At 32.0% G+C, this 21,463-nt stretch overlaps 3 protein-coding genes across 5 annotated transcripts; 2 read left to right on the top strand and 1 right to left on the bottom strand.

Moving 5' to 3' along the window:
- Positions 1-142: 142 nt before the first annotated feature.
- Positions 143-3,133, top strand: PSMG1 (Proteasome assembly chaperone 1). 2 transcript variants are annotated; one of them, XM_074128280.1, is made up of 6 exons: positions 143-592; positions 668-766; positions 860-945; positions 1,010-1,215; positions 1,299-1,494; positions 2,855-3,133. In XM_074128280.1, exons 2-6 carry the CDS (start codon positions 672-674, stop codon positions 3,049-3,051), a joined length of 780 nt encoding a protein of 259 aa, XP_073984381.1. In that variant the 5' UTR covers positions 143-592; positions 668-671; the 3' UTR covers positions 3,052-3,133. The 2 variants fall into 2 exon arrangements, with proteins under 2 accessions (XP_073984381.1, XP_073984370.1); XM_074128269.1 differs by having other exon boundaries at positions 145-497.
- An 839-nt stretch (positions 3,134-3,972) lies between these two features.
- AP-1-2beta (adaptor protein complex 1/2, beta subunit) lies at positions 3,973-16,621 on the bottom strand. 2 transcript variants are annotated; one of them, XM_074128085.1, is made up of 18 exons: positions 16,488-16,621; positions 12,433-12,554; positions 11,933-12,103; positions 10,829-11,074; positions 10,560-10,753; positions 10,295-10,469; positions 10,032-10,219; positions 9,812-9,938; positions 9,471-9,598; positions 9,199-9,379; positions 8,597-8,865; positions 8,288-8,504; positions 7,456-7,637; positions 7,287-7,373; positions 7,072-7,201; positions 6,796-6,967; positions 4,795-4,949; positions 3,973-4,722 (listed from the first exon to the last, which is right to left on the bottom strand). In XM_074128085.1, the coding sequence occupies exons 2-18, from the start codon at positions 12,538-12,540 to the stop codon at positions 4,648-4,650; spliced, it is 2,805 nt and encodes a 934-aa protein (XP_073984186.1). In that variant the 5' UTR covers positions 12,541-12,554; positions 16,488-16,621; the 3' UTR covers positions 3,973-4,647. The 2 variants fall into 2 exon arrangements, with proteins under 2 accessions (XP_073984186.1, XP_073984176.1); XM_074128075.1 differs by lacking the exon at positions 16,488-16,621 and adding an exon at positions 12,810-12,969.
- On the top strand, positions 13,011-19,911 carry LOC141454190 (uncharacterized). Its single transcript, XM_074128142.1, has 7 exons — positions 13,011-14,261; positions 14,987-15,198; positions 15,338-15,602; positions 16,497-16,711; positions 17,083-17,346; positions 18,399-18,563; positions 19,480-19,911. Exons 1-7 carry the CDS (start codon positions 14,243-14,245, stop codon positions 19,750-19,752), a joined length of 1,413 nt encoding a protein of 470 aa, XP_073984243.1. The 5' UTR covers positions 13,011-14,242; the 3' UTR covers positions 19,753-19,911.
- Positions 19,912-21,463: the final 1,552 nt, after the last annotated feature.

Below are 21,463 nucleotides of genomic sequence, written 5' to 3'. Positions count from 1 at the left end.
TAAAAATTTGCATATAATCAGTTGAATAAGGGAAGAGATTGTTCTAATTCATTAAAAAAAAACTGATTTTCAATGAATTTTTTGAACTTTATAGTTTAACGTATGCCACAAACAACAGTGGTTTATGTTAAAATATTTCTTAAGAATCATAGCATCATAGCATACCTGTTGATCATATCTCAGGCTTATTGCAGCTTTTTTTTTTTTTTTAGGAAATCAATGACAGTTTCTAGTCAGCCGGAATTTAAAGCATAGAGTTAATCAGAATTTGATTTATGGTTAATTACTCACAATTGTAATCGGAACGTAATTTTAGGCAAGGAATGACAAATTAAGACAAGAAACAAGTTCACCTGAGACAAGAAACTTTTTAAAGTTGTATACCAATCACAATAAAAGTGCAAGTCGTTCTCGTTATTGTTTTTGATTGACTGGAAGTATAGAGTTAGAGTTGACTGACTGTGACTAACCTGATCTTGTGTATGCATTGAATTTGAGTAAGTAATCTTCTTTTAAGCTGATTTTGATCTGTCGTACTTGGACACTATTTTCAGTGATATTTCTTACGGAGGTGTAAAGGCAGTTAGGAAATGTATAGCTGTTTTACAGTAGAGATAAAAGTTAATAAAAAAATTAACTTGAGCAATAATTCAGATTAATATTGCAGAGTCATGGCTACTTTCTTCGGAGAAGTTATTCTTCCAACGTCAAGAGTATTTTTCGATGATTACGACGATAGCGATGAAGAAGAATGCCCTTCTGAAAGGTCTGTTTTTACAATACTAATTCATTTATATATCGTTTAGTTGAGGTGACCCTACTTTATAAAAATTATTTATAAAAACATAATTTATTTCAGAAACTTGGAAGTGAAAGTATTGGATGAAAATTCATTGAAACACGAATTCGAATTGCTTCTAATAGTTGAAGGAACAGTCTGTAGAGGTATAAACTGATAATTCTGCATTTAATTTAATTTATATTTAAATATAGCTTAAATATTTTACAGGTTTCGCTGATTTGTACTTGGTAAATGCTAACACATCACGTTTAGCGGAATTCTATTTACCAAAGGAAGGTGAAAGAGATAATCTTGTAGAAATTACTCCCCACAAAGAGGAACCATCAGTACTTTTCAAGTTAAATGATAGTACTTTACTTTTAAGAACTTCGCCGGCAATAGATATTTTTAAGTCGCATCAACTTACATTAAAAGTAAGAATTTTACTATTCAATCTAAACGTTACGTTTGTTAAACCATACTTTAGACAATCTACTAAATTACAATTATAACATAGGTAGCTCCTTGGATAGAAAGATGTAAAAATATTATGACATTTAATTCAAGATCTGTTTGCGATTACCAATGTGAAATTAGGGAGGGCCTACCATCTTCATTTGAACGCACTTTAGTTACATCTGCTGTGAAACAGAATCTGCCCGGACTTAGCAACTTGGATCAACCGAACTTCATTACAGGGTTCTGTGCTTCAGGTAAGTCAGTAGTCAGTTGGACGTTTTAGAATAGTAAACGTCTTCCATTCTCGACTCTACTTTGATCTTTCTCAGGTTAATGAGCTTATCCTTTTTTTTATTACCTTAAGAAGTAACTTTGTGGGAGAATACTTCACAAAATTTCTTTGAGAACGGCTTTGCCTTGACAATAATATAAGCTCTTTTTAAAAATAGATCTCCATCATTTGGATGGCCCTTCATTCATTTAGCCGCCTTTCATTATGCCATTCTCTGAGACGAATTTTTTGGTTAATTAAAAAAGAAAACTAATAAAATAATTTATCTGTTCGTTTCGTTTCTAAAAGAAGGCATTTACTTTTTGTAATTTGTATTTGCATCATTAATAATTTGTTAATGTTATTATTTCCATTAATATTAGCAGGACAAAGACCAATTATAAGTTATTCTTACCATTATCATAATGTTAAGGAAAATTTTTAATTTTTTATCTTCACAGAAAAATTCTAGCTGGCTTTCTTCATCGCCGTAAACTTCAAACTTTGATTCTTTTTTCCTACAAACATCACTTTTAGATTTTGCATTACCCGATTTATCATATATAAACTCCCTCAACAATATCCCAAATCTGCCGCGCCTTACCTTTAACAGGTCATGTCAGTTTTTACAACTAACCTCTCTTTTTCTCAGACACTAGTTGAAGTGAGTCCAAGAAAATCGAAACTTGATTCTCGCATCAGTGGCGTTAGTCACTAGTACACACCAGAGGACATAATAACTCTAAAGCCGATCGGTTAATTTCACATTTTTATCAACAAATCTTAGAAAGAGGGAACACTTACTCATTTATTCAAAGAATGAAACCTTTCAAGAACGTCTCTTGTGAGCTCATGTACTGATAGCATAAACGAATTTTTTAAGGCCCTCATAGACATTTGTCACGACTTTAAAAAAAGATCACCTGGATAATATATATCTAACATCGATCATTCTATTATAGTGCGAATGTATGCATTAATTCCAACCTTTTTTCTGTGGCAGTTCTAAAGCTCGTAAGGGGCACGCTTCCCCTTAAAGACTCACTTGAGATTAATGTAGGTTTCCCAGTAGATCACTAATCGTTACAAAATTTTTTCCATAGTTCAAATGATTAGAAAAATTAAAAATTTCAAAGTAGACCTTAAATTAAAAGTTTTAAATTTCCATTTTATTTTTCTGCGCTTGATTTTAAATAACTTGATTTGCCTGAATTGGCCGCCAATCTTTCCGGCTAAATTGTTGCCACATTTCGGTAATTGTCATAAGTTTAATTAATATTTTTAGTCTGCTTATACTAATTGGTTAAATAAAACAGCCAACTGAAGTAATTTTTCTGTTCCAGTGGCAGGATGGTGTGAGTGTGAGGACAAACCCTGTATTTTACACACAATTTTCACGGATAACTTATCTCTAGATTCGATAACATTTGCTCCTTTGTTTAAAATAATTGAAGTTACCGATTTAAAACATTTAATTGTTAATAAACCAGATTCGTCCAAGTTAGGTGTGTCATGTGATCAGTCATATATGTACATGTAGCACGTTAATGTTTTTTTATACAAAATAAAAGTTTAATTATAATTAAATTTATATAAACATTAAATCCAACTTAATATTTTAATTTAATATTTTTGTTGTACTATTCATCCTTTTCATTCCGACTAATCCAGCGTATATTGGATTCCAACGCGAAGCTCACGGGTTCGAATCCAGCTGCTGGCCCTTAGATATCCATTACCTAGGAGCTTCTTATCTACAGATTTCTAAAATGTTTGCATCATTTAAGCCTAAAATTCCGTTAATTTTTCTTTTCCTGTTCTTGACACTAATAATCGCTCAAAAAGTAAGTTTTGAAAGCTAGTGATTTTTCCTTTAGGAGTTATTTCTCCTTTAATCACCAATGCATTTCATTAAAACTAGGTCTCTCAACTACAACTACCTACACCTTGAAACTCACAAGAAGTTATTTCATCGCAAATTTTTGCTCATAAAATGACTTAAAACAAAAAAATTATTTTATTGCCTGTCCTCAGCTACTAAATAAAACCAAATTTTTGGTTCCCTCACTCCCAACTACACATCACAAATCATGCCACATTTCCTATGTAAGAATCATTCTTCTTACAATGTGTAATCAGTTTCCTCGATTGGAGCCGAATCTGCTGATGGTAGAAAACAAGTCAGTCTGTTGAAAGGTCATCCTGTCAAGAAAACCGAGTCCTGCAAGTAGCATCTTTTTTATTTGTTGGGAAAATGATAGAAAAGTATGCAATTCCACTCTCCTCTCCTATTAATATGATATCTAATAACATAGGTGATTCCTTATCTTAACTGACTTTTCTGTCGAGAAGGAAAAATGAAATAAAACAATATTACTAGAGAGGGAGGAAATCTTGGAAGAGGTAATTTAAAACAATAATTGAAACAGTTAAGGTTTACTGTAAATAAAATAATTTGAAAAACTGATATAAAACGTTTATCTGTAATAATTTACTATAACAATGGTTGATTGCAAGTTCAATAAATACTTGAATAATAACACGAATGAATTAAGACAACGGAGAACATTTTAATATTATTAATATTTATTTAATATATAGTATTAAAATTATTATTACAATATTTGAATTTTCTCATCATTCTTTATAGTCACGTCAAATATTTTACTTCCTATATTCTAATGGAATGCAAACATTAATACTTAAGAAATGTTACAAGGATTAAGATCTATATTCCAGGTATAAGAGAGAATGTTGTGACTTTTTTTAGAATAACGAATACATTAGATGTGGATTATTAATTATACTGTAAATCATGTCAATGATAGTTGGAGCATCTGATTCGAAACGAACTTCCATTGAACGATTAGCGCAGCTAACTTTTAAGGCCGTACCACATAAAATGTGGCTGTTAAATATAATTCAATATATCAGATACTTGCTTTCTACCGATAAATAATCTTGTCCGAAAACTCTATTTAATGGTTGACTTTCCATGATATATTTTCTCTCCTCAAGTGACAATATATTTATATTGTAAGTAATAGGTGTAAGTAGATAAGATACAGAAGCTTACATTACTAGAGTATATTCTGAAAATTAAATATTCTGCATTAAAATATCTGTGTGCAAATAATTATGAATGCAGTATTGCGTCGTAGGCTTGAAATATACCAGCAGCAATATCCAAAGCTCTTGATTTTAGAGAAAGCTAGAAATATTAAGAAAAAAATTAATTATCGAATATGACACTGTATTAATAATAAAAATTCAGATTACTAACTGTAATATTTGGATTGCCGGGTTGTATTTTAAGTTCATTCAGTACCCAAATACCATTAGTCAGTTTAACACTCTGGTATAACATATCCTGTCCTTCCACATTTCTTTTTGCTATTGTAAATACATTATTCTGCTGCATCTTCTGCACTACCGTGTCTACAACAAGATACAATTAGTTATTATTGGATTTTATTTTTAATCCAGCTGCTGGCACTAAGATTATCTTCCCCTAAGAGCTTCTAACAGCTCACTGACCGGTGATGGGCAGTGTTTTCGTAACGACACAACACTGTCAGTAGGCCAACACTGAAAAAAGCCCGGGGCGCCAATGACTACAGATTTTCACGCACCTTAAGTTGAAAAAAATAGTAATAAGGTTATTTACTCACTAATTTCGAATCTTCTTGAGCCAATATATTTGAATGCAAAAGAGAGAGAGGTGTCTAAAGAGCCGAAGAAGGTATACAAGTCTATATACGTTACTTCCCTACTTGTGGTTGTTCGTAAAAGGCCCTTTTCATCTAAGCTTGAACACCTGTCTTAAACTTAGGAAATGAAATAACTTTAAAGAGTAGGAGGAGAAACGAATAGTGGAAGGCTAAGGAATCAGACCATCTGTAACAGCCTTCATGACAAGCACCTGCTAGGTTGGCTTTACAGCCATCGGCGTTGGTATGGACTTGTGATCTGAATGGATAGTTCCAGATAACAAAAGCCAGCCTTCGAAGCTCATCCACCACTATGACGACGAACAAATCGACGCAGAACATCTGGCTGGACAACATTAAAGAGCCATTAAGATCAAGTAGGTTGTACTTGACTTCTTCCCGCACCGATGCCACACTCGGACTGAGTGGCTCGTGCTTGAACTACTATATATTTAGATAAAACACAGTTTAAGTTCACATTATTATTTAGATTAAATTCGAATAATCTGATGCCTAGTAATTGAAGTCGTAGCACCAATCCGGATAGGACATTTTCCTCTTTGACTTCATGTGGAACTCAAATGTTTTTCCAGTAATGACATAAAAATAATAAATACATCATTAGATGCTGGCTTTCTAAAATGCTCAGGATGATACTAAGAGGATATAACTTAAGAGGATATAATAGGTATAGAAACTATCTATGCAATAAAAAAGTTAATATATGCTCTTGAAAACTTCAGATGTGAGTGGATTTTGAAGACTTGGAACGTCTTTAGTTAAGATGAATAAAAATAAATAAATCATCACATATAATTTCTACTCACTGCATTTCACAATATCTTACAGAAAAATGTCTTCAGACTTTGAATTTATTAAATTAATTAAATCAATCAATTTTTAAAATTTGATAAACCTAATAAATCCATTAAATGGACTTTATAATGTTTCAAACAAAAGAAAAACAAAAGAGTTCACTAACACTCATTGGGGTTTGGGTTTGAACAGTTGATGAATTATTCCTTCCTTCTTCAAACAAACCTTTACCCAAATTTTGGGTTTATTTTTCACGCTATAAGGAAAATTTGCACAACCATTTTGTTTTTTAATATGAAGCACTGCTAGTAAAGAAGTAAAAAAACTGTAGAAGTAACCTGTTTCAAAGAAGTTTCTACGCTAATAAGAGATTATTGTAGAAAGCATTCCCAAGTTTTGAGGTTGCCAATTCGAATATTACAGCATCATTTGGCAACACGGGAGCTATAACTATCCCTTCTGAGCAGGTAGATTTAGTTAAAAATGTATTTAGAAAATTAAGTGAGATGTCTTAATTTTTGACCTAACAAATTCAATGCTTACATCATCTCTCACTACACAAGTGAGATCATACGATTTTTAGCCATTTCAGGCTTTTATTTTTGAATTTACTGATATCCAATCGGAAAGTCTCATACTCATTTGAAAAACAATTAAAATGAAGTTCCTACATTGATAAATAAATAATCTGGCAAGCTAGCATCAAATGATAAAATAAGCGAAAAAAAAATGATAAAAGAGAACTAATAAAATTTTACCGGCGGTGCCTTGAATATTAGTCAGCGTATATTGAACTTCATTTTGCGCAGGTATATCTTTCCATGTTGCTAAAAATACTCGTTTATCCATTTGACCATCCTCAGTAAAAAATACATTCATTGGAATGATACAGGCAAAATAAAAAACATCTATATTATTTTTGACAGCCACCTGGAAAACATTTCATTTTTAGAAAAAAAAAATCATATTCAAAAAGTAAATATACTCAATAATTAAAATTCATAACAAAATTCATTCAAATATTTCTTACTTACTTGAAGATTAGTAAGAGGTTCCATTCTTTGGATGGCTCCTGTTGTATTGAGAGGTAACGAAGTTTCATGTGACATGCCAGGAGGTAAAGGATTCAATACTTGGAGTGCTCTAGCAGGTGTCACACCAAAACTATTACAATAATAAAAATATACTATTAAAAATAACATTTCTATCTCACTTCCTTAAAACTAAATTAAAATTGAACACTGTGTACCTATTTTTATTCAATTGAATAGCAAATCCTGACATTGGTTGCATTGCTTTATTTGTAATCGTCATATCCATACAGATTTGTCCGTTCCTTTTAAAAAGAGATAATTCAATAAAAGGAAAAAATAAGTAATGAAAGTTACGAAAACTTGGTCTAGTACTAGTGAACATACTTTCTTGAGAATGTACCACATATCTCACATCCTTTCGCACGATCTGCCGACAGCCATAATGCTTTAGGAGGACAGTACATCGCCATCTGGGGCGTACCTAAGCCAAATATATCTCCTAAAAGACCTGTAGTGCTTTGGGATACATTGGTGTTAGTAGCAGCAGCATCTCCTACTCCACCCAACTGAAACGTTCAATAAGAGTAAATTTTTAAGTACAGCATCAGTTTCATCATGAAACCTCAGTGTGAAATGGCAATATACTATCTCAAGATACAATTAAATGATTGCCTTTAAAACTGGATTTTTTTTTAAATTTCTACAAGGTATGATAATGGAGAATATTTTAGGCAAGTAACATTTTATAAGACGCCTGCCTAATGTTCCAACTCCCTTAGGAATCCTAAAAAATTAATTTCATACTACATATTATCTATAGGACAACTTCATCCTGTTTTTTGATACAAGTTTTACACAGAAATCATACAAAAAGGCTCAAATACAAAAAAAATATTTTCTTTTGCTACATACGTATAACAGATAAATGTAATGGTTGAAGCCATTTTGTGATTATATAATTATAAAAAAAAACTAGTCCTCTCGTTGACAATTTTTCGTCCAAAAACAAATGAATTGCTGAATTCCTCTATCCCCATCCTAAACAATATATATATCATGTTTGAACTTTCTGCTACTTTGAACATTCTGTTCACGCGAGAATACAACTTAGAGAAACTATTTCTATGGAGTCTTTGCTATGAAATCTCAATTTCTATAATCATAAAAGGACACAGAACTTTTTCTCAAATGAGAAATCGAAAATAAAGATACTCACGAGAGAATCTAATCCTAATAGGTCTACTGGCTGCTGAGGGGGCTGTCCAGTCGCTGGTGGTACAGATGATATACTTGGACCTCCAATATCCATACTAAGAAGATCACCAATCAGTGAATCTTGAGATGGGATAACTTGAGGCTGGCTTCCTCCTCCCATCGCGGAACTGCTACCTGCAGTATTTCCAGCCTCCTGCATACCTTCCTGTGAGCCGCTCCTATAAAAATTCAAACAATCTTCGATGAAGAGACGTGTCAACACACAAACACAAGTTCTTTTTTTTTTATACTGTAAAATGATAAAACGTACCTAGCTGGAAGAGATTTCCGAAGACCTGCTCGTCCTTCAACAAATGCAGTTGGTGGTTTGTGATAAACTGATGCCAAACTGGATATGTGACAGATTAGTTCATCCAACAATGTTGGTTCAAGAAGGTCAGTTTCTTCTGATATAAGAGGTTTTTCAGCTAATACAACCTCTTTAGCAGCAGCTGGATCAGTAGATAGCAATCGCCAATAGATAAAGCCACGATCACGTAAATCAGGATTATCTGAATCTTGTGTAGCTAGACTCAAAACCTAGGAATAAATCATTTGATTTTTTTATTTTTTGATTATTTTTATTAAACGTTTAATTCCCAGAACTCTCTTCATAAGACTATTTAACCCTTTATAAAGATGAAAAACTAAAAAAATGAAACCTAAATTTCTCTATTCTCATGGACTTCTCCGAAAATATAAATCTCAAAGATGGCCATAATTTTAAGAATCATTTCTAAGCCTTCAATCATTATTCTTTGATAAACGATCCAAACTACGGATACCAATTTAAATTGCTCCTTCCTCAATGGTTATTAATGTCTTAATTGTTATATTAAAATACTTTTTATTAAAAAAAATCTAATGTTTCACCTGCTGGACAAGTTCTTGAGTGTCAGTTGGCCTCTTAAGGAATAACTTTACAATAGCGGTGAGTAATTGCAATTGCACTTGAGTATTTTCATCATGAAATCCTTCAAGGAAACTTTCCAATAGTTCATCAGCATTATCAATCCTTTCTGCATATTCACCAATAATCCATATCATTGACGCCCTGAAAAAAGTAATATTTTATTAGTAATACACTAATATAAATATTTAAGAAACAAATTTTCAGTACAGGTATGGAAACAAAATAATTATACCTTGCCTCAGGTTCGTCTAAAGTATCAAGATTTTCACATAATGTTGATATAATACTTTCATATTTATTTGGATACTTTCTAAATATATCTTTGATTACAACTATAGCTTCTTGTACAACATAATTTACCTAAAAACAAATACATAATTCAAATTATATAAATCTTTAGTAGGGAACAAAACCCTAATGTTCCAAAGCCAACCTGGGCCTATATAGCCAACCTAAAGAAAAACCACATATCAAACCTAGCCCACGACAATAGTCCAATTTCGGAATAATTAAAGAAAAAATTATTATTATTAATTTTAAAAGGTCAAATGGAAATATTTTGGAAAGATTAACCTTGGTATGAATTAGATCAAGCAGTGTTGAAACACATCTCTCTGCAGATTGTTCTACTTTAATTGCACATCGGCCAATCGCTCTTACTGCTTTTCTAACGAAGTCTACGTCCACTTCTGTGGCATACCTTTGAAGAAAAAATTGTGGGGTGAGCATTCAGATATTTTTGCTGAATATTCAACAAATGTAAGTACATTCAATTATAACAACTTAAACTTACTCTTTCAATTCAGAAAGTACTTGTGCAATATTTGCTTGTGAAGCTAGACGTATCATGATATCTAATTTTTCTAGTTTCACGTAAATGGGGTCATTATATTTAACAAAAAATACTTTCATCTCATGTTTTAGAATGTCAGGCCTTTTTTGTACAATTAAATTGATATTTCTGAGTGCAACATATTGAACCTGCAATGATTGAACTTACGTTAAAATATACGTAGGGATAATTCTAAATAATTACTTTGCAGCATTAAATTTCACCTCTGGTTCAGAAGAAAGAAGAGTAACAAGTGGTGGAGCTAGTTTCTTGGTGAGAGTGGACACAAAGTCAGAATCAGCTGGTAACATTTCCATAAATTTCATCAGTACTTTAACAGCCGACAAAACAACTGCTGCGTTGGCGTGGGCCAATCTAGGAGTAATTCGCTCACATATGCTGTTTAAAAGAGTATCCAGATTATTGACATTTTCTATATCAAATATTTAAATTATTAAGATGTAAAATGGTTAAGATTGTTGTGAATACCTCTGAGCTTCTCTTTCATCTTTGGGACTGTAATTTGCCAATGAATCCAAAATGAAAACTTGTCCCCATTCGGTGCATTCATTTAATGCTGTGAGAAGTTTGTTTATCGTCTGTGCATTCATTTCAATTAATGGAGATCCACTAACAGAAGCTTCATTCATTTCAGACAATGCTGCGACAGCATTTGCCACGACCTGTTTTATTAAAATAAAAAAATTATTTATTTTAGCCCTTAAAAAATAAAACTTTTTAAAAATCAGAATAGTTACCATAGGATTGGAATCAGAAAGAAGATCTTTCAACTGATCAAGGAAACCTTGATCTTCTACAAGTTGTGCATTGATATCATACAACTTAGCAACACAGACTGCTGCCGTTTTACGAACATAAGGATCTTCATCTTTTAAACATTTTCGTAAAGGTTCGCATAGATATTCAGTTATTTTATCAACTCTAATACAACCCATTGTCCGAACAGCCAATGCTCGTATTAGTGGATTAGCATCTTCACAATCCTGAAATTAAAAGAATATTAATCAGTAAAAAATAACTAATAAAACAGTCCAATCCTTTTGGCCGCATTAAGAAGGAAAACTAAATTTAAAAAATATATATAACAAACTATATATCCATAAAGTGATTAAATAAATAGAAGAACAAATAATAAAACAATATAAGATTCTCAAGACGGTGCAAGTCACTACAACCATCTATGCACTAAATTTGTCCTCCACTTCCGCGAAAGTGGTGGTGGTGGACTAGTTTCTACAGTTGAATTTATCGTCTCGCATACCTGCTACCTAAGTTCACAATGGATATGGGGGGTGTCTCAAGCGGTTTTATGCAAGGTCTGAGCGATCCATGACTGTCCCTGCGGGAAGATCCGGCAACTTTTCTGGGCGATACCCCGCTATCTACGGCTTTTGGAGCCTTTGGGCTGGAGAGATAATTACTTAGGGCTAGCGTGTGGCAAGTCATCACATTAGATAAACGGGTAAGGCAAGTAGTACACCTCTAAGTGCCCCGTTGAAACTGGTCTTGGGTCAAGATCCGAACCAGACCGTGGGCCATGCCCTCTCAATCTGGTCTGGACACAAACTCAAAGATAGGCTACCAGAGTAGAGTAAGGCTAAACAACTCCTTAATAAAGACTAATATAAAAACAACTATTGCGAAAAATTCTGGACTATTGCAAAAGTGAGTTCTCCAACTATCGTACTTATATCATTTAGGGGCTGGAACAATAAGCCTCTTCTGGTTGCGGTGCCAGAGAAACCTACACTATCATAATCAATCTAACCTTATAGAATGTACAATTTATAATTCCCACACAAATCGTACTAAAGTACGAATCTGAGACAGAAAAAACTTACTTTAACGAAAGTGTTAACAGCCATGATCGCCATATCTGGTTGGCTCTTGGCGTAATTCATTAAGTAAAGGTAGACAAGTTTTTTGAGCTCCAAATTATCTGTTTGCATGCAATTAACAACGTCTGGAAATAACGCAGAAACATCTTTTCCAACTGTCATGGATGCAATGACCTAAAAAATTCATAAAATATAAAGATAAAGAAGTATTGAAAGATACAGATTACAAAAATAACACATTTATTTTTTATAAATTCTCAATCCATTATTTGTAATTAAGTAATATACTTGTAATGTTAGCAACTTTATTGTACGATCGGAGAATTAATTGTTTACTCCTCGTCACAAGAGAATAGTTTAGATGGTATAATTTAATTCAAGACTTAATCTTAATAGTATTTGATATTTTATAACTGCTTTGATTAAAAATAATAATAATAATAAAATCATAAAAGAAGTATTATGTCAAATAATCGGGATAAAATGCTACAATTACTACATACTTTCTTAACAGCTTCTCGCTTCTTTTCTTTTTTATCGCTGTTTAACTCTGATTTCAGCTCAAAAATCTCACCCTTTTTAGTGGTGGTAAAGTATTTTGAGTCAGTCATGACTGATGCAGCAGCTAGAACATAGTAAATACATGTATTAACCTTGTGAATATATATGTGATCATTACAAAGTAGGCAAAGAATAATAACGATGAGGTGTATTCAATAAATGTGATCAAAACTAGGAAGAATGTAACTTCGCAACAAGTGATGAGCAAGATTAAATTGAATCCATAATTAATCATAAAATATTACTCTTTTTACGCATAACCTATAATACAGAAAGTGCAGTAACTACATCAGTAAGAAAGAAAAGTATTTTAACGAACCTAAGCTTGGTAAGATAACTCAGAGGAATTGGAACACCGTTTAACTGTAAAGGCCGGCTCTTAGCAGTTGATTCAGGTTGGTTAGGATTAGGAGTAGGAGTTATCTGCTGATAAACAGAGCACCTACCGATTAGGTTAGAATGCCATAAAAAATCGATCTTTAACTATCGACCAATATGGTAGTTTCTGTCATTGGTGGTGCTGATCTGATCAGTGAATAAGGAAAACAAAACAGAAAATAACTTACATCAGCTTCATGAAAAAGTTTACGAACTCAGAGGACGTTATCCTGATTTCTTGTATAGATATTAGCAAAGCGTTAATAAAAAAAACTTCTCGTGAATGTTTAAATTCTAAAATTTTTTTTGTTAACCAATTAAATAAAAAGTTAGGGTTCTTCAGGCTTGGAATTTGTTTAACTAAGACCTAAGGTTTTTACGGATTCTTTACAATAATAAAAGGAATAGACTGTGGTAGGCTGTTTTAATTAAACAAGTAAGCCCATTTGTGTCTGCTGTTGAATCCCTCGCTGAAACATTGCTTGTTATTGAAATAACAAACCGCCTACACTCCAGAACTTCGGATAAGTAATAATTTTCTACTGCAAAGAAATGTGGAATGGAATGAAACAATTTGGGTGGAGCTCTTTGACTGTAAAAAGGGTAAAAAGAAAAGACTAATGTCATAAATTTATTGAAATTTTCCCTTGGTCTGAGGAGTTATTTATTTTACGAATCATTACATAAATTCCATGAAACATAAAAGATTTATGGGTTTACGACGGTTTGGATCTTCCAAAAAGTTAAGTTTTCATTTCTACACATGCTTGAAATCTAGACCGCGATGGATGTGAATCTGGCATATCGTAATTAACGAGCAAGCCGTAACGAACGTAATCTCACATAATGAATATTAAATTAGCGAGCTTCTATACATTAAAGATGAAGTGAAGGGAAGTTCTTATTTTCAAAATAGTACAATAATTAACATCAGTAAATAGATACTAATCTACGACAAGAACATTTTTTTTATTGACGCTCTGAAGTCAAAATAGACAGTGCTTTTGGAAAGAATAATAATACTTTATTTCATCATTGTTCAGTCTTTATGTAATAAATGAAGAAATTAATATATTCTTTGTCTTGGATAAATCATCAGTCGGAACTTTTTGAGGAAATAAATTAAATTAATAATTTTATAATTCACAAACTACTTTGCGCGACTTCTAATTTAATATAATAAAGATTTAGGAATTAGTGGGCGGCGCAATTCGTATTAGTTTAAAAATATTTTTAGAAGACTCAATGCTTATTTTAGATTGATCCCTACCTCCTGCTCAGTACTTCACTAACCGGTTTAGTTTTCGCCCAGTCTTTGTGTTTTAATAATGCATATGAGTTTATTAGATTGCCAAGTGTGAGACAGAAAACAAAATGGAAGATGAAGAATATAGTAATAAATATTTTAAAATATGTTGATTTATTTATTATTTGTTTACTTCCTACATTTTTGATGCAATTTGTTTCTACTTTTGTGCAGTGCATGTGAAAATGCATGGTGCAAAAAATTAATTTCTGTTATATTTTTTTTTTTATTTTTTCCGGCGCATCGACAGCTTGGTCATTAGCGCCTCTGTTATATTATTATTTTTTAATTTAATTCATTTCCTTATCTCCAAAACATAGCTGGCAGAATGTTAACTATTTTAATTAAAATTTCATCATAATAAGGTTCTCGAATTTTTTGCGTTTTCTTGCTAGTGGTGGAATTGTTGAAATTTTCAAATTAACTTCTGAACTAAAATTTAAAAAAAATATTTTTATTGGCACTCTTATGTTGTTGGTTATTTAAGCGCGTGATTGCAGTAAATATTGTTAAATATGCCCAAATTTGATTGTTTAAAACTGTGAACAAAAAAAAAGAAGAGATTTTTCCTATTAACTGTACTTAAAGATTTTTTTACATACTGTAAAAGAACGCGCCGCATGAGATCAACTGTTTGCGATCAATCAGAGAATTTGAACGTTTTCGTCTGAATTTTATAGATCTCTTATTTGTTCTTTGTGAAAAATATCCAATTTTAGCATAAAAAACAAAATTTTTGAAATATTCCGATCTTTATCATTAACTATTTTCATTTTTGTCAGTTCATATTATTAATTAACTCTTTTTATTAGGAGAACCAGAGAATCAGAGTCAATGGACATTGCTTCCAGATTTAGTAATAGAAAAAATTTTCTCTTATTTAACAATGCGTGAAAGATACTATGCATCAATGGTTTGTCGAAGATGGCACCATGCATTCTATTTACCATATGCATGGTATATATTTTCATTTGATGAAACAACATTAACTAGAAGAAGATTTAATTACTACTCTGGTTGGCAGGTAAATCTTTATAGTGTGATTCCAAGAGAAAACAAGAATCTTAAATTTTTCTAACAAAGTTTGATTTGAATGTCATTATTCTTTTTCTTGTTTCAATAGATGTATTAATTAAAATTTATATTTATTTTTTTGCGCATAGTTCACCTTAGATCATCTGAGAGCACAACTATGTTTAACCACGGTTGGCCGAAATTTTCGGGTTTTAGTATTTAAACCCATGACGAACTTTTACAATATGTACGAATTTATGAATATGATATCATACTACGCTGAACAACAAGGAGCCGATCGAGTAACTGTAAAAGGTATTGGAGCTAAAGTGAAGACGCTTAGATATACATTCCCATGTAATATGCTGGCCAGAAGTGAATCACAACAAGCATCTAGATTATATGGAACTGGAGGTGAAGAGTCATTTATATTTCAGTAATAGAGATATATATTTAATCTTAAACTAAATTAATTATACACTCTGCAAAAGAAGATATAAAAATGCATTTCTTTCTAAAATTGTAAACTGCCATAATTGCCTAAAGGGAACTAAAGCTAATAATAACCATACAAGTACTGAATGGAATCAAATTTTTGCAACTAATTATAACGTAATAGTAACTGCCATTTCATTGAAACTATTAATGAAATGGAATACTCCACTAGAAAGTTAGATAAATTTAGGAACACCAATACACTGAAATGGGTGATCTGTAAATATTTGATACTCGTAAAAGCCTTAAAAAATGCTTAACTAAACTGTTAATTCGTAATATATGTTAGATACATATATATAAATATTTTGCAGTCAACTGATCCTTCTCGGCACTTATTTTTGGCGGAAATTTTGATTGTAGTCCTAGCACTCAAACGGACACAGAAAGTTTAGTTGAACCTCTCTGCATTTATTATTATTATTATTATTTTTGTGAGGTATTATTTTTAGTTTCTGAATAAATTTCAGTTTCTGTTAAGAAAATAACGCATACGTTTAGAGCAATGAGATATTCCTACTAATGTACTGTTCTTATCACATGTTGTTCTGACATGAAACTAATTCGAATAGAAAAATGTTTTTCACTTGTTAGGTGAAAAGTCTCAAATGGTTTTTAATTCTGCATTAAGGTTTCTTTTTAAACAAATTAACACTAGACAATTTCATAGCCCTGTTGCATTTTATTTTTAAACAAGTTTGACAAGATTTGTTTAACTTTTAAGGAGGATTTATCTGTCCAATTTTATTTTATTCTTGTATAAAATAATGTAATTTTTTCAATGAAATACATGATATATTTTACCTTTTTGAGGCAAGTTGCTGGAGGCTGTAAAACGTTTAATGGGAAATCTTACAAGCTTAAGGCGTTTGGAATTAATTGATTTAATGTTGGATAATTCTGAAGCTCTCACTTTATTGGACGATGTTTGTTGTGAATGTTGCACAACTTTGCGTTATCTGTCCCTACTCAACTTCACGAAAAACAAATGTCAACTTTTACACGTGGGAGTATTTTTAAATTTACAGGTTCGTATTTTCATAAGAACTAAACTACATAGATACCGATACCCAGTCTCTCTAACTTATAGAAAGAAATTCGAAATAAGTAAATAATAAAGTATAAGATTATAACTTTTTGTTTGACTAAACGAATTTCTACAATATATTTTCGTACTTTATTTTAAATATTTTAAAGATAGCCTTCAAAATTTACGTTCAGCAGTCTCCACAGCTGGGTAATATGCAATTAATATTAAAATTTTCTAAATTTTTCTTTTTTTATTTCACTGCAGAACTGAAATTTTCCTATAAGACTTCTGTCTTTCTTTTGTTTTTTAGTGAAAATTGAATTATATCTCGCTACAAAATTGAATTGGTGAATAATACTTGAAGCATAGGTGTTGGTGGTGAGCCCACATAACGTTGGAGAAGATGTGGTGGAACTTTTGGCAAATACGAATCTTCGCCATCTTCATCTTTGCCAAACAAGATTCAGTACTGATGCTGCTGTACCGGTAGCGGCTAAAGTGTGGACTAATCTGAAAAAAAGTGTACCAGATTTACGAGTACATCTGACACTAGAAACCAAAGCTGACAGGCAACTTCTTTGGCAAGAGGGTGCTCCTGTGGCCTCTATTCTGATAAACTCCGCGCATTGTAAGGTACAAAAAATAGAATCGTTCAACCTTAAAAAGTGATCAAAAAATGTTTAATCTTAAAAATTTTAAAAATAGAGTTCCCAATCCCACTTGTTATGAATGAAAATTGTTTTAATTTTTACACATTTTCGGCTAGGAAACCCTCTCCTTGTTCGAGAATAGAAGAATATGTTTGTTTATATTTGTTATAAATGAAGAATACAATCAATTCTATTTGCCACTGCTTGTAATGGCAAATACCGTTCCTAATAAAGGTGTCACTACTAATAGGCCGAGGGTCTTGATCGAGTTGTACGCCAAGTTTCCAAGTGTGTATGGTTATCTGACCTTATGCCTTTCCTTTTATACTGTAAAGCCTGGGAAAGGACCCACTCTTTTTTCAAGTTTATTTTTTAGCATAAAATCTCTAAATACATATCTTACCTAAAGAGAATTTTGAACCAGAAGTAAACAATGTGATAGCAAGCTTACTTTTTTCGAAAATACTATTTCATTACCCTATGGGCGCCACATACAACCCACTTGCGTCGGTCTTAGCTTCCTCTAACAACAACTTCTAGTTTCACATTTTCACTGTTGCCGTTCTCCAGTAGAATCAAGAAAAGTTTTTAAAAGTCCTGCTACGTTTCCTATCTACCTCAATCTTAGACGCACGATTGTGTACGTTGTGCAATCGCTCTTCTTGCGATATTTTTTTTTTCCATGTTCATTTTTCTCAGCATGCTCGGCCAAGTGCAATCTACCCAATTGAAGAAACTCACGATATCTATATCGCTCTACATATTGTTCAGTTTGGCTCTAAAATCTATTCGGACATTTCAAGCATTATAAATAAAAATGCAATTTAACTTACTGATTCATTTCAAAATTATATAGTGTCTTGAAAGCTTCCCCCTTTTACGCTCAAGGCTTTATGTATTCAATATATTCAGTACATAAGTTGGATGAATAAAAAAGCATGTTAATTTTGAGTGGAAATATTAATTTATAAAACATTTGCAAGCGGCTTTAAATTTATATCTCAATGTAGTTACATTATCAGTTTTCTGTCCTAGCTTGAACCGTTAATGCTAACGAGAGCAATGGAATGGTACAGAGATACACTTACACTATTCGGACACATTGGTATTCCTAGATTTTATCAAGCAAAGTCTTTTCACGAAAGAATTGATCCGTTATTACTTATGATGGTGAAGGAATGTCGTTCGCTACAAACTCTTGTAAGTATTATCATTCACTTTTCTAAAAAAATCTTTAAAAAAATTATTGAAAGAAACAATAAGATATTGAGGATACGTAGAGGGCCTATAGGAATTGTAGAACTCTTGGCTTATACTCGTACATATAGCCAAGCGCTCAAAATCTATTCTAATGTAAATCAACATTTATGTCAAGGAAGGGAATTTTTCAAACAGTATGTAATTCCAACGTGTGCACGGCAACTACGCTATGTAACCATTCAAGAATTTCCAGCACGGATCCCGTTGGATGTCTGAATCTCTGAAAAACTGTTGTGCCGTTGAATGTGTAGAAGTGGTAGTATAAATAATAGCAAAGTTCTCACCAAGAATGCCAAGATCTCTTCCAGAGAAGTTCTGGTCCACACCACAAGGAGAAAGTGAAATAGAAGGAATTATTGTTTTGTTAAAATTTGGTGTTGAATACTTAGTTTTCTTTTTTCGTGGATTATTCTTATAATCTTTTGGAGTAGTGGCTACGTGTTAAACGAGTAACCGGAAATTCCCCAATTCAAGACCCGCGGAAAGCTGAAAATCTAAATTTGTTAAAAAAAGGTAAATTGCATATGCTTCCGCCCCACTTACGATTACAAATATAGGATCAACTTTTTGAAAAAGTAAAAGCTACCTTCCTTTTATTTTAATCAACGCTTTGATTGGCTCATCATATTCTAGTGCCACAAATAGTGATCTGATAGTGTACCCCCTTTCTCTTGCCAGTCTAAATATTGTTTCGTTAGCTTCAATCAGATATCTTTTTATATAATAAATAATTTTAAATAATATCTTTTTCAATTAAAATTTAAGAAAACGAAATTGATAAAACTTGAGACAAAATTTTATTTGAATAAATAATACTATGTTTTAAGGATTAAAATCTATCCTCTTTCTTTTATAGATTGTGCGCGAACGTATTTCCACTTCTACAATACTATTAATAGCCGACAATGGAAAAAGCTTACAACATTTTCATGTAAGGAAGAACGCTATCATATTAAAATGTGATTGGCCAAGAAATCCAAACTGGACTAAAGATTATCACCGATGGCTTAAGAAATCTAGCAGACTGTACACTTCCACAGAAATTGAGGTTGCTAAACTTTTAAAACAAACTGAATGGTGCATGTTGTCAGACAAAAAATTTAAATCTTTACATCCAGAACTGTACTAATTTGACTGTTTCTCGCTAAAAAATGAAAATAATAATTGCATTTTCTCATATTGTGCAACATGACATTAATAATGTGAAGTATATTTTGCTTGTTATCGTTTGTTAATGATATTGTATATAAGAAATAAAGAACTGACTTCAGTTTTATTTATTAGACAACTGGTTCTTTATTGAACTTGAGTTTTCCCATGAAATTTTTTTGAAGGCACAACATAAAATATTTTGTTATGTAGATTTAAGGATGGTAGCACCATATCTGTTTTGGGTTTCTTTGACTTACTGAGTAACTTATATGAACTAATGGTTAATTCGGTATCAGTCTCCCTAACATTGCAAAAACTCTACTTTTATTAATCAGAAGTAAAAAATCTGAAGGTAACACTCACTTACTATTTATTAACTGATTCTTCAAATCCCACGGTTTTTCTACATTCACTTTTTCCATATACAGGAATGAAGTTCATTAAAGTAAACTTTATTCTAGGTTCATAAAATTTATTCAGATCTTCAGGGTATATATGGTACATTCAATTCCTTTAAGAATTTTAGTTCGAATACAGCATGTAAGTTCTAAGCTCCGAAGAAGCGAATATATTTCATGAATTAATGGCATTAAGTTTATTTTAGAAGGCCTTATTCTAGCAAAGAGTATAAACAAAAAATCAAATACGTCATTTGATGTTCTTTGAGATTACAATTTTGTTAAAAAAGTCACTTTAAACGGAAGAACACCCAAAACTAACTTTTACGGAAAAAACGTTCAAATAAAAGTAACTTATTAGTAAATTCATCCCTATTCAGAGGTCAGGATGCAGCCGGGATAAGCGGATTAGAATCCGATGATGATGTGTCTTAAATATGTAAATAAAAACATCACTTTAAATTCCAACGCTCATCCATATTCACGCTTAGCGAACATTTTACGGACCAATATGATGCCGCAAAAATTAGTTCATATTACATCTAGATGAACAAAGCTTTCAACCAATGATTAGCCCCACCCAAATAAGGCCCATTCTAAAACTATTATTACCAATATTTCTATAACCATAAGTCTGTTTTAGATAAAATTTAGCACGAAGAAACGGTTAAAGCTCATCTACGTGGCTGTGAAGTGCCATCATGCTCTTACTCCTACTTAAAGGAAATACTGCAATCGTTAAAATTATCACTTCAAATCCCACAGTTGAGTCGAGTGAGTTCACAATGAGTGAACCGATTTACATCAATGAATTGTCGTTCGATTCAAAATCTTTGCCTTTTAGGGAGAAGTACTGTATTCGCACTTTATTTTTCTTACTCCTCTTAAAGGGAAGTACTGAAATCGCAGTTTAATTTTGCTATTTACGTACAAATACCTTCCTATTTTATTCAAAACACTTTCTCAAAAAAATTGTTATTGAGGATGGTTTGGGGAACGCAACTATAATCATTCTTTAAAAAGATCTCACCAGTGGTAGTTACAGTTCTGACTTAACATCTCATCAGGTTATAATCATAGAATTGCTTCTTCCAAATCTTAAAAAAATCTGTAAAGCAGATATATAACGTTGCAAAATAAACAAAAAGGAAAATCTATCCAAAAGTACAAAAATCTCCTTAACAAAAGCTTACAGTTAAAGGTTGTTTAAACTACCCTTTGGCGTTTTACGAAAATCTGTTGAGTAGGAAACGAGATATTTAGAGTTAAATTTTGGTTTCCTATGAAACA

This window comes from Rhodnius prolixus, unplaced genomic scaffold (assembly GCF_049639745.1).
Source record: "Rhodnius prolixus isolate KJV_2025 unplaced genomic scaffold, Rpr scaffold_1, whole genome shotgun sequence".
NCBI lineage: Eukaryota > Metazoa > Arthropoda > Insecta > Hemiptera > Reduviidae > Rhodnius > Rhodnius prolixus.
This window is presented reverse-complemented; position numbering and strand designations above follow the sequence as displayed.

What these genes read in the sequence shown, in the direction of transcription:
- LOC141454190 (XM_074128142.1), top strand. An exon ending in ATTACTACTCTGGTTGGCAG is followed by an intron (nt 15,199 to 15,337) that starts GTAAATCTTTAT and finishes TTTTGCGCATAG; the next exon opens with TTCACCTTAGATCATCTGAG. An exon ending in GAGTATTTTTAAATTTACAG is followed by an intron (nt 16,712 to 17,082) that starts GTTCGTATTTTC and finishes CTTGAAGCATAG; the next exon opens with GTGTTGGTGGTGAGCCCACA.
- AP-1-2beta (XM_074128085.1), bottom strand. Translation starts at nt 12,540, where the DNA reads ATGACTGACTCAAAATACTTTACCACCACTAAAAAGGGTGAGATTTTT. An exon ending in TTTCTGATTCCAATCCTATG is followed by an intron (nt 10,754 to 10,828) that starts GTAACTATTCTG and finishes TTAATAAAACAG; the next exon opens with GTCGTGGCAAATGCTGTCGC. An exon ending in TGTGGTACATTCTCAAGAAA is followed by an intron (nt 7,374 to 7,455) that starts GTATGTTCACTA and finishes TCTTTTTAAAAG; the next exon opens with GAACGGACAAATCTGTATGG.
- PSMG1 (XM_074128280.1), top strand. Translation starts at nt 672, where the DNA reads ATGGCTACTTTCTTCGGAGAAGTTATTCTTCCAACGTCAAGAGTATTT. An exon ending in TGAAGGAACAGTCTGTAGAG is followed by an intron (nt 946 to 1,009) that starts GTATAAACTGAT and finishes AATATTTTACAG; the next exon opens with GTTTCGCTGATTTGTACTTG. An exon ending in CGCATCAACTTACATTAAAA is followed by an intron (nt 1,216 to 1,298) that starts GTAAGAATTTTA and finishes ATTATAACATAG; the next exon opens with GTAGCTCCTTGGATAGAAAG.